Genomic DNA, 11763 nt, shown 5'->3' on the forward strand with positions numbered 1-11763 from the left:
TCTCCCCTGCCTGTCCTTCCTAAAGAGCCTGTATCCCTCCATCCCAACACTCCAATCATAGGAGCCATCCCACCAGCAATCACGATTTCTTCATTCAAGCTTTGAGGCAAACCATTAAGACTAGTAACAGCTGTTCCATGATTGTCCATACAGGTACCAATTCTATTTAGGAGATCTTCTGAAAGTGTACAAAACCCATATTGTTAAAGAAGTAATTCATTTCACCTGTGCAACATCAACAAATTTTCGATGTTTCTCCAGTAAAACTTTTGTTTCTTGAGCATCATCTCCCAATCGGATGTGTGTCTTCAGCAGAGCATCCAGCAGTTCACTTAACCATTCTACTGCCTTAAAAACAGAAGTTAAAAGAATAAAAACTAGTAAATTAAAAAGAAATTAATTCAGAAGGGTGAAGTAACTTCAGTACTAGCATATACTTTTGATATGGAAAAAAGTTAAAAGAGAGAGCAAACTGGTAGATCATGCATGCAATCACCAAATACACTATTTTCAGTCATTGCTATATCCTTTATTTTCACTGTACAAATTCACTAAATAAAACTACACTTGAAAGCAACAAAAATAATACTGTACAACTATCAATCCCCATATGTTTAGCCAGTGGACTACAAAGACCAGAATGATGAAATTCTGTAGGCATTTCCATACCTGAGCAGCATCCTCTTCACATTTAAATAACTGTACCATCTGAAGCATCTTCAGTCGCCGCACGTCCACCATATCCTCACACCTTAAACAGTAGCACAGACAGACTCACCAACACGTGCATAGCAGACACTCCGAGTTTGACAGCGATGTTTTCAATGAGCAACATTAATGTGCAAGTGTTCATGAAGAGGTGATTAAAGCATTTTTGTGCTGCTAAGCTTGGCCAAAATACGTAATCCCTCGCATAACAATAAGAAACATGCAATCAATAGAACTGAGCACTACAACCCACTGAAATCATGATCCTCAAGACTCCCAATATGGCTACGCTATAGATAGTAATACCAGCAGTAGCTACAACGCCTTCCAGCTGCATTGCATGTTCCTTACCTTGCTGCACTGGTAAGATTTGCAGGCCACACAGAGGCTTACATGGCTAAGACAGACTTTCTCCTACTGAAGTCTAGGTGAAAGCTGGCTTAAACTTGGCATAATTCCCAATTGTACTGTGAGCTGGTGGCAAATTTTTCTTCGTGAATAAAATGATGACTGTTTAAAAGATGTTAATACATCTTTCCATTTTTCTTTTTAGCTAACTAAAGATTGTAATAATTGATCCCTTATATGATGATGTCCTTTGCGATAACTTGTCAGGAAGCATTTCAAAATCTAATTCATATAAAAACTAATTCTAATTCTTTTGTTCTGAATTAAGCACGTTTTGCAGTTCTTTCTCTAGTCAGAACAAAAAAAAAAAAAAATTGAAAGTTCTTTTCTTTCCACAGTGAGAGCTAAGCTAATACATTTAGCAGAATGACCTTTCCATTTCAATTTCAGAGCCTACTAAGTAGACAGCAAGATTCAGGCTCCTGTCCAGTGCAAAGGGAATTACTAATGTCAACAACAGTTAGCACTGTAAGTGAATGCAAAAGACGGTATGCACGGATCTGTTTTTTCAAACTGGTTGCAAACATAAGCACTTCCAAAGAACAGTTTGTTAGCATGCTGTGTTTTGTTACATGTCCTGTAGCGCTGCAATGCTTACAGAAAGGAAATTTGTTGCTCTAATAATGCAGGAAAACAGTTTATGGGTTCTGAAAGCATAACTAAAGCAGCAAAATGGCCCTAGAAATAAACATTATACTACAGGTGTACATAAATAATTGCAAAACATTTAATAGAATTGGGGGGGGGGGAGGAAGTGTCACAAAAATTACTATTAAATGCTATTGAGAGATAGTAGTCCTTATCGTACTTTTTTTTGTCTCTCGTCCAAAACAGACATGAAGAACCTTGTTTAATCGTTCATCATCTGGAAGCTGCTTCATACCTTTCTCTTCAACATTTTATTGACTTTTTGTTCCTCTAATTGACTTCCCACAATTCTACATCCCTTCTGAGAACAGGGACCAGAATTTTGAAACACGTAAAACAGAAATGGACTACAAATCTATACAGTGACACAATTACATTTTCCTTTTAGTTTTCTATTCCTTTCCTAATAATCCGTAGCATTCTACTTGCTTCTCACAGTATGATTGAACATTAAAGCAATTTTTGCAAAAGTTTTCCAATGTTTATCTTTGAGTTAACAGCTGGTTCAGATTCCATTAATATGTATATGAAGTTTTTCCTTCTCCTGTGTGCATTTCTCTTCTCAGTACAGAATTCCAACTGCCATTTTATTGCACAGTGAGACATGGTCCTCTATAGCTCTTTGCAGTTGGCCCTCTAAACACAAGTGCTGCTCAGGTAAATAGGATTCAGAGGACATACTTAAAACAATACCTTCTTTAAGCATCATCAAAACACATGGTTTCTTACACTAAGATCCCTAAGAAAACAATTTGTGGGTGGTAGAATTAATTCCTAAAATGAGCAACTTGATGCTCATTAGACCTTGTTGTTCCCTAGAGGCACTTCTTTGTTCAGCCATTGCCCTCAAAGTTCACGCACTTTCTATGGAGAGTACTTTATGGTCTCAGGGGTTCCAGCAGTAATAATGAGCAACATCATCTGATTCTTTCACACTGTTGAGTAGAAAAAAAGGCCGTACTACAGTCAATCCAGTACTACTACACCCTTAAGAAAAAATAATCAATGAAAGGCCTGGAGGAAGAGCATGATGGCAAAATCCATCCTTCTTGCAAATTCAATTCTCCCCAGCATTTTTCCCTACTACAACTTCATTCCCCACCCTATCTTTTTCCAAAACTCACAAAAACCCACATATTGAAAACTGAACTCTGTGCCTCCATTTTATATCCTGCCCCCCTGACACCAGCTCACCTTTCTTCCTATCTTCAGGAGTGAAAATGCCACACTCAAAGGGTAGAGGTTGTGAAAAAAGAGAGGATAAACAAGACTATATATAATTAATACATGATTTTAGAACCATCATCACTACTATAGTCTTAGTATACCTTCCATCTCAAACTGCTAACATAGAAGATGCCTCTTGCATCCACTCCATAACTCCATATAAAAGGAATGTATAATTCTTGAGCATTTACAAGTACAGGAAAGCACTCAAATACTCCATCCAGTACCAAAATACAAAAGGTGCTTGGATTTAGGAATATGCTACAACAGATTAGGCAGGGAAGCTTCTGTGCACTTAAATATACCACAAATATAAATTACAGTTGTACTACATCCCTTAACTGAAGATAAAGCAAAATGGTCTCTTTAGTAAAGTGACCTATCAGCACACGAAAATCATAATGACTAGAACTGATGTTATTACCTTTGTTTTCTTAGCTGCATATCTTCCATCACTCCTTGGATATGGTCTACATTTTCTTTGTTTTCAATGGTCACATCTTTTCCATAGGCCCAGGATGCCTGATTAGATATCTGATCAAGAAGACTTTGACCTTTCTCACGCAAGCCTTGCAAGCCTAAGTCTAAAGAAAAAAAGAAAAAAGAAAGGAAGAAAAAAAAAAAAAGGTCAACGGTCACTCATAAATTTGTTTGTTTTTTTTTTTCCCCAAAGAAGAGATAGGAAACGCAACAGAATCTGAAATGGAAGGCCGGAAAGTGAAAAGGACATTACTATCTGTCTTTAACTACCCTTTCCAACTTTTAAGTTTGATTGAGTATTTGTCTATATTAACGAAGAGCTCAGGCTTTGCTATTTTATGACCTAGCAGGTAACAAGAAAAGGAATAAAAGCTGACAGTGAGTACTAACTTTTCAGCATATAAATAGCTAATTAATGTCTTTCATCCACACAGTTGCACGATACCTAAAATATTTATCACTGCTAAGCAGTGGTAGCCTAAATGTTCTTCCATGGCTGGCAGAAGTTACTACTTTATAATACATCTGATATAGCTGATACATTTTTCTATACTGAAATATGCCAACCCTTAGAATCTGCTGTTACATCTATTATTTGGCAGCTCTACTACCTGTTTTCCTAAAGGAATATCTAGTTTATGCATCAACTGTTATGTTCCGATCATAACTACTTCTATCATATATGATTTTGCTTCAAAGTTCTTTCTCCTACAACATGCTGGACTAGATGACCATTGTAGGTCCCTTCCAACTGAAATATTCTATTCTATATGCTTGACGGTGTAATAACCTTAAATGTGCCATTTATTAACATTTACATTCAAAGCTACTGCAAAATACTCAGTACAAGCATTCTAAAACTGAGTGGACAACAGTCTTAATCATCAATGGGTCAGTTTTGGAGACAAAAAGGTCATCTAAGCACTATATTCCCAAGATACTAAGGATGATTAGTAGGGGAAAAAGTTTGTCTACAGAAGAAATGCATGATAGTGGTACATAACAAATATATATTACATGCAAAACTTTTAAAAGAAAACATTTCCAGATAATATTCCCCAGATAGAACTACTATGCAGTAGATTGCATAAGCAAGTCAAAGGTAGTTAGGTGGAGCATTACTTAGCTAGGAATCAAAAGAGATAGATATTATTTTTTCTGCTGTCTTTTTTTAAATGGGGTAGTGGGATTACTGGGGTTTTTCCTGTAATGCATTCATTAGAATGTGTGTATCTGAAATGCAGAAATATTTTGCTTACCAAAACTTTTCAATTTCTCTTCCAGTAGTTTTAAAGTTTGTTGAATTGATGCTCCATCTGCTGGTGCTACATCTACACATAACATTCCTAGTAAACCATCCAATTGCTGAGACAACTAAAACGAAAAACAACATAAATACTGATATTTAAAAAGAAGTTTTGAGCTTCAGATGGTTGGGTCTGCAATCTTCTTCTAAATGTTTGGAAATCTGTCATTTTAGAAGTTTCTCTTTGCATCTATAGGAAATGAAAGTCAAGATGAAAGATAAACAACCCATCTGCCTATAAAATTCCAATAGCATACATCCCTAGATGGGGGGAGAGGGGGAAGCCAAGATTTTTTTTTTTTTTTTTTTAAGACAAGTATAGGAAAGGAATAAATGCCAATTTAAAAAAGAAACTATGAAAAGTACACCAAATTTCAGTTCAACTAATGCATATGCCTCTAATTTAAAAAAAAACAAGAAGGGGGGAAAAAGCAACTTTTTAACTAGTAACCATTTTATTTCAAATGCTATTGAAATGTAAGACATATTACAAACCACTTCCCTCCTAAAAAAGGGGAAATCCATCTTCTCAGTGTTTCAATTATAGTAAATGAAGACTTACTGCATTTTCCAAGTGACATTATATTTCCCCCCACCCCCCTAAATTTTTTCCAATGTATTCAACATTTATAATACTAAGGCAATAATATATTGACAGGTGAGCCTGTGAAAAGTTAAGAAGAAAAACTTACATCCTGGGCAACACTGTGGAATTCAAGTGCTGCCTGTAATAGATTCTGCCTGAATTCCAGCTGACTGGCCTGCCGGTAACACACATCACTCAGCTGTTGCTGCAATGCTTTCAATTCCACAAGGTCCTCCTCATCCCCTGCATTTAGAAGAGCTGCTATCTGCTGATTAAGCTCAACATAAACAGCAAACCACTCCTACAAACACAAGAAAAATAAGCATTAAAATAATACCAAACATAATTCTATTTCTCTTAAAATGGCATACATCTAACTGCAGGCTAATCAATAATCAGATTAAAAAAGGAACTTATTACAGCTCACACTGTAATTATGAAATCTCACACAGGAGGAAAAAACATTCCTAACTTCAAATCAACTCAAAAAGTGCTTGGTACATTTTAACATATATACTGTAGTATTTAAAAAAAAAAAAAAGTGCAGAAAGACGGGAAGATTACAAGGCATGGCTACTAACTCCCAGCACAAACTCCCACTCAAACTATTTTACTGAACCAACAGAGGAATTCCACCATTTTTAAACAAATATCTGATGCTTACATGTCTATAGTGCTCTACTGAAACAAAAGACCTTTTGCCAAGTGGTAAGCTATTACAAAAAAAGCTGTTCATAAGACTATCTAGGTGTTACTTTCAGTGACATCATTGAAACCAGCAATAATTTTCTTAAAACATTTAGAAAAAAAAATACTACTGTCGACAAAGTGGAAATAATCTCTATCTTCTGAATAAAACAGAGTATCCACATACAGAAACTTCAAAATGATCCTTCTTTCTAATTTAAGGAAAGCTTTATACTACTCAATTCAAAATGTGTAGATTTGTTTTTCAAATGCTTTGATTACTGAATACATACATAGGAGTCAGTTATGTTGTCATGGTGGTGTATTTGCAAAAGAAAATAGTTCAAATAGAAAGAGATTTAAAAACTACTTGATACATCAAGATCACATTCACATCTTGCATGATTGAGATGCCTGTAAAGCAAAACATGTTTGCTCAACAGCTTTTATTTCGGCCTACAGTGAAGTGACCTTCAAACGCCCTATGCATTTCTAATGCTATGGAATAGCACCATCTATTGGCCTAAAATACCTGATTTAATTAGTATTCTTGTCACACTCCTGTTGGGATGTTTGCAATTTTTTTAAATTATGCCTTCAGCTTTTGCATCATTTATTTACAATGCATGCAAAATATAGAGTATAAATATCCATATTCTGAAAATTTTTTTTCTTTTTACCCAAAGCCACCTCTACCATCTGCTCACAGGAAGAAACAGAGTATGAAAAGATGCGAGGAGAAAAAAAGTAATGAAAAAGTTAAATTAGCAATCAGCTGAAAATTTAAGAGCAGAATAAGTCTCTCATGTACCCCAAAAGGGGCAACTAAGATGACATAATATGGAAACAACTTGCATTGTCACACACGTACTATAGATATATAGGTTCAATAAACTCAGTTTACACATCATAACTCTTGTTATTACCTTTAGACACTGAACATACAAATCAATCTTATTGAGTGTGATAAGCCAACTATAAAATGAGAAGGCCAACAAAAAATCTAGATTAATATTTTTAGTTTTTATTTTTAGCATTAAAGTAAGTAAAATAGTTGCAGCAATTGATTTTGGTCAAGCTATCAGTGAAATCAAGAGACTGGCAAAAAAGTGTGTTTCTGAGCCTTTCCATATGGGAAAGTTAGGCACAGCTGTACGTGACAGCTCAAAATGATGGAGAAAAGGCCAACATTTGCTCAAAAGTAACAGATGTAGTATATTACTCATGAATAAAACCAAAAATGAAAACCCAAAAAACCAAAACAACCTCCCCAAAAACACAAGAAAACCCCAAAAAAAACAAACAAGAAACAAACCAAAACAAAAAGCCACCCTAAGAAAATAATTTTTTCACTTCAGAATAAATTGTTACTTCAAAAAAAGCTTATCTGTAAAACAAACAGAACATTTTTGCAAGTGTCTTCAAAATAGAAATAATATAATCAACAATAAATAGGAGAAGATGCAAGAAAGCAAGCATACAAGCTGTCAATTCAATTATTAGGAGAGAAAAAAAACCCAGGAAAATAATGAAAGAGGAAAAGTACACTCAGCTATAATGAGATGTTTAAAAATCAAAGAAAAAGGCAAAGCACGTTTTTCCAGTGCTGTTGTCAAAAAATGGTTTTAATTTATAAACAGGCATCTAAATTTAAGGTAGGCCAGTGGTTTCCCAATTACTTCTTTTAATATAAAATTAAAAATATTTTTTCTGACTGTTGTTTCTACAAATTCCTGCCAGCACCTGAGAACCAAGCAGCATTCCATCTTGTCAGTGCTTTAGTGATGAGCAAACTGTAGGCCAGCCTGCAAACGTCAGTGGGATTTCAATGATTTCAAGGATTGTATTTAGCCCCAGCTAAAGCATAGTTCTCCATTATAGATATCCAAGTGAGAACAAAGTATATTCAATCTTGTTTTCCCTTTTAAGTTTGAACTGCTAATATGACTGAAATATATTAAAAATTATTTTTGTCAATGAAGTAGGCAGGGGATTTTTTTTCTTTCCATTAGGATTTTAACTGCAAGATGTTTTATACTTCAGAAGGTACTGGTTTTCAGGGTAGAACATTGCTTGAAGAGCTTAAAGCAACGAGAAGACAGAGGAGATGAGATTCACTTGACCAAACACAGACACCTACAACACACACTTCTGCATCTGAGCAAGGAAACCATACTCGGTAGAGATGTAGTCAATAGAACCAGTGTAGTCTAGGGCACAGTGATTCTCAGACTAAAGGTTTGGGTTGGGTGTTTGTTTTTTTTTTCTAAATTAGGGCAGAAAAATTATAACCCAGTGACTATTTTCTTTGTCATGATTGTAAAGGGAACTTAGGAAAAGTGGACAGAATTGTCAATAGCTACATCAAGGAAAGTCAGAAAAGAGGAAAAGCACTGTGAGCAACACTCCCTTTGGGAACACTGAGTATTCATACGCCAATTATAGTTAATTATCTGATGGAAAGACAAAATTCTACTGAACCTTTAGAAATCTTCAAAATTATAAGCATAGGCATCAAGTCAGTACAGTTACAAAACAGTCTCTTCAATATTTCATTAGGAACATAAACTATATCTTAAGTCTTGATCAATGAAAGTGTTAAGCCAGTTTCAGCTACTGGTAAATGTAGTTTAATGAAGACAGAAATATGAACTTATTCACCTGAGAAGTACAGGACTTCTCAGCCATTTTGGCAGGGAGGAAAAAGGAAATTTACTCCTCCTACTCAACATGAAAATTTAAGTGCTATAACATAATAAAAACAAGAAAAATCATATATAGAAATCAGTATTTTTCTACACTGGAAAACAAAATAAATAACATGTACATATAATGACCATATTAAGTTCTTAAACTGCTCAGGTACTTTCCTCTGCAAAATTCCTAGATACTCATAATCAAAACACATTGCTCGTAACTGCATGTACTTAGAATTATTTTGCTACTTGAAAAGGGTATGGGAAGTCTCACACTGTGCTGACTCTCAATCTCTTCATGTTTCTGTTGCAAAGCTTGTGAAGCTCTAATTGAATCACCTATTCCCCACTGGGTTCTTAGCTGTTCTGATCCAGGTCCTTCAAGCCAATTGACTACCTGTCAATAAGATAAAGATGACAAAAATAAAGCAGCAAATCAATTACACAAAAATTGGTATAAAAAGAATTATGTAACATAAGCAGAAATATTTCAAAGTAAGTATACATTTACGGGAAAAAAAAGTCTTTTTAGGATCTGTAGAAGTCTTGCTGTTGAATCCATTCACATCTTCAAAAGCTTTAAGTAGAAACTACTCTTCATTAACCTTAGCCTCTCAGCTCCATGAAAGCAGGTGACAGCTAGCAAAAGATTTGTCACATACCTACTTGTCATTTCATATCTATGTCAATAAAAGAGCTTAAACCACAATTTTCTTGATAATGGACCTCTCATGTTCAAACAACAATTTTTGTTGCTTAAGTGAATTACTATGCACAGCTGTATTCAACCTCACACCTGAGAGTTTTCTCCTTATTTTGTTGAATATATTAACACTTAAGTACAGGATATGTACTTATTCCAAAATTAAATTTACACAACAATTTAGTATTTTATATATTTATGACTTTTCAGCTTGCTCTATTCTAATAACAGAAGCCTCTTAGAGTCTTAATGGCCACATCTCATAGGATCTGCCTTTGCAGAAATCTTTGCAGGGTCATGGCAATACAGTTTTGGACTACAGTATTGGATTTCTTTTATTATTACTATTTTGAAACTATTTCATTTGATGTAAATATTATTCAAAGCAAAGCAGAGTATCTCACTTTGGTTTCCTTATATGCAACTGAATTATCAGATGGTATCTATGGCAAAATTTTATGATAAATTTTTAAACATCTAGAAAACAGGGACACCCTTGATGAATCCTAGTGCAAAAGTCACTACTGGAATCCTGAAGTACAGAAATGCAGGAATACCCCCACATTTTGAACCTTAATGAAAAAAGCATAAGAAATTAGCTTCCTCTCTTCAATATGACTTGTTTAAACAAAGGTGACAGAACAGCTTCACACAGTTTTTCAGGAAATATAACACAATACACAATGTAACACCATAACTATGAAGACAAATGAAAAAGGGACTAATTGGACCATTTTCCTAGCGCTGCTAGGCTACATTGCAACAGTAATCAAGAATGACCATCACCATCACAGAAGGTCAATCAATTCACCCCACCTTTTAGTCACAAAGTCTGTGTCTTCCCACCCACTCTCTTCCCACCACCCCCCCCCACCCCGCATAAGAAGCGCTGTTTCAGAGCATGTATTCTTTGCTCAAAAAGCATCCTGGGTCTTCCTTACTTTTATCATTTCTAGGACAAATTAAGACTCTACAGTTTGAGGTTCTTTTTGTTTAAAAAGAAATTTGTGCTCAGCACCTCTGCACAGCCGTCTCTGGTTAAATATGGAATGGACCTAGAAGCAAAGGCACCCAGATGTCCCCCTGTAACCTCAGTGTGGCCTGGAAAACTCACGTGAACAACAGTTCTCGTGCAAGTCTGAAACAGTGTGTCCTCTCTGACCAAGACCACCTCCCCATTACAGGTTTCCAGCAACTACTGGATTGCCTCTGAGACCACTTAGCTTAGCACATGGCCCTTCTTGTGTGACAGATACTTGACCTGAGGAGAGGAGTCACATGGGGACCTGGAGAAAGAAGCGATGTTATTTTCATAAACTATATTTTTAAATGGTTAATGACTAGACTACTGCAAGGCCTAGCAGTAATTTTTGTGAATTAAGATTAGAAAAATAGTAATTAACACTTCTGCCTAAGGAGAGACAAAGCTAGAATTTATCATAACATAGAGTTTCTTGGCAGTCTGTTTAGTAGAACTGCTCATCAGAAAACATCTGGAAATCATTGCCATCTTTATACTGCAGAATGAAAGATAAAGGAAAGGGAAACAAAACTATGGAATAGAAGGAAGAGTGGTGGTTAAAAAGAGAGGTTAGGAGATAGAAGGCACAAGGGAAGAGAGGTGGTTATGGATAAGAGGGCTTTGAGACAGGAGTAAGAACTAAGCAGTTCACAGTAAGCAGAAGCAGCAAACAGTGAAAATGAAACAGGAACACAAAAGCAAGCCAGGAACGGTTAGCAATATAAGAAGCTATACAAAGAATGAAAGACAAAGAATACAAATATACAAAAATATACCAAAAAAAATATACAAAAAATGAATATACAAGAATGTCCTTCTATGACAAGGTGACCTGCTTAGCGGATGAGGGAAAGGCTGTGGATGTGGTCTACCTAGACTTTAGTAAAGCCTTTGACACTGTTTCCCAGTGTTCTCCTGGAGAAACTGGCTGCTCATGGCTTGGACGGGCGTACTCTTCGCTGGGTAAAAAACTGGCTGGGTGGCCGGGCCCAGAGAGTTGTGGTGAATGGAGTTACATCCAGTTGGCGGCCAGGGTCACAAGCGGTGTTCCCAAGGGCCCAGTATTGGGGCCAGTTCTGTTTAATGTCTTTATCAATGATCTGGACGAGGGGATCAAGTGCACCCTCAGTAAGTTTGCAGACGACACCAAGTTGAGCGGGAGTGTTGATCTGCTTGAGGGTAGGAAGGCTCTACAGAGGGACCTGGACAGGCTGGATCAATGGGCCCAGGCCAGTTGTATGAGATTCAACAAGGCTAAGTGCCAGGTCCTGCACTTGGGTCACAACAACCCCA

General features: G+C 36.1%; 1 protein-coding gene across 3 annotated transcripts in view; it reads right to left on the reverse strand.

Moving 5' to 3' along the window:
- Positions 1-11763, reverse strand: part of SESTD1 (SEC14 and spectrin domain containing 1) — a 64696-nt gene that overhangs the window by 9776 nt on the left and 43157 nt on the right. For all 3 annotated transcript variants that reach the window (XM_009278621.1, XM_009278620.2, XM_009278619.2), the window contains 6 exons: positions 9021-9143; positions 5470-5664; positions 4731-4845; positions 3416-3575; positions 670-751; positions 226-348 (listed from right to left, as the gene is read on the reverse strand). In XM_009278621.1, the coding sequence (XP_009276896.1) occupies positions 226-348; positions 670-751; positions 3416-3575; positions 4731-4845; positions 5470-5664; positions 9021-9143 (798 nt within the window). The remainder of the gene's footprint in view (positions 1-225; positions 349-669; positions 752-3415; positions 3576-4730; positions 4846-5469; positions 5665-9020; positions 9144-11763) is intronic.

This window comes from Aptenodytes forsteri, unplaced genomic scaffold, assembly GCF_000699145.1.
Source record: "Aptenodytes forsteri isolate BGI_AS27 unplaced genomic scaffold, ASM69914v1 Scaffold257, whole genome shotgun sequence".
NCBI lineage: Eukaryota > Metazoa > Chordata > Aves > Sphenisciformes > Spheniscidae > Aptenodytes > Aptenodytes forsteri.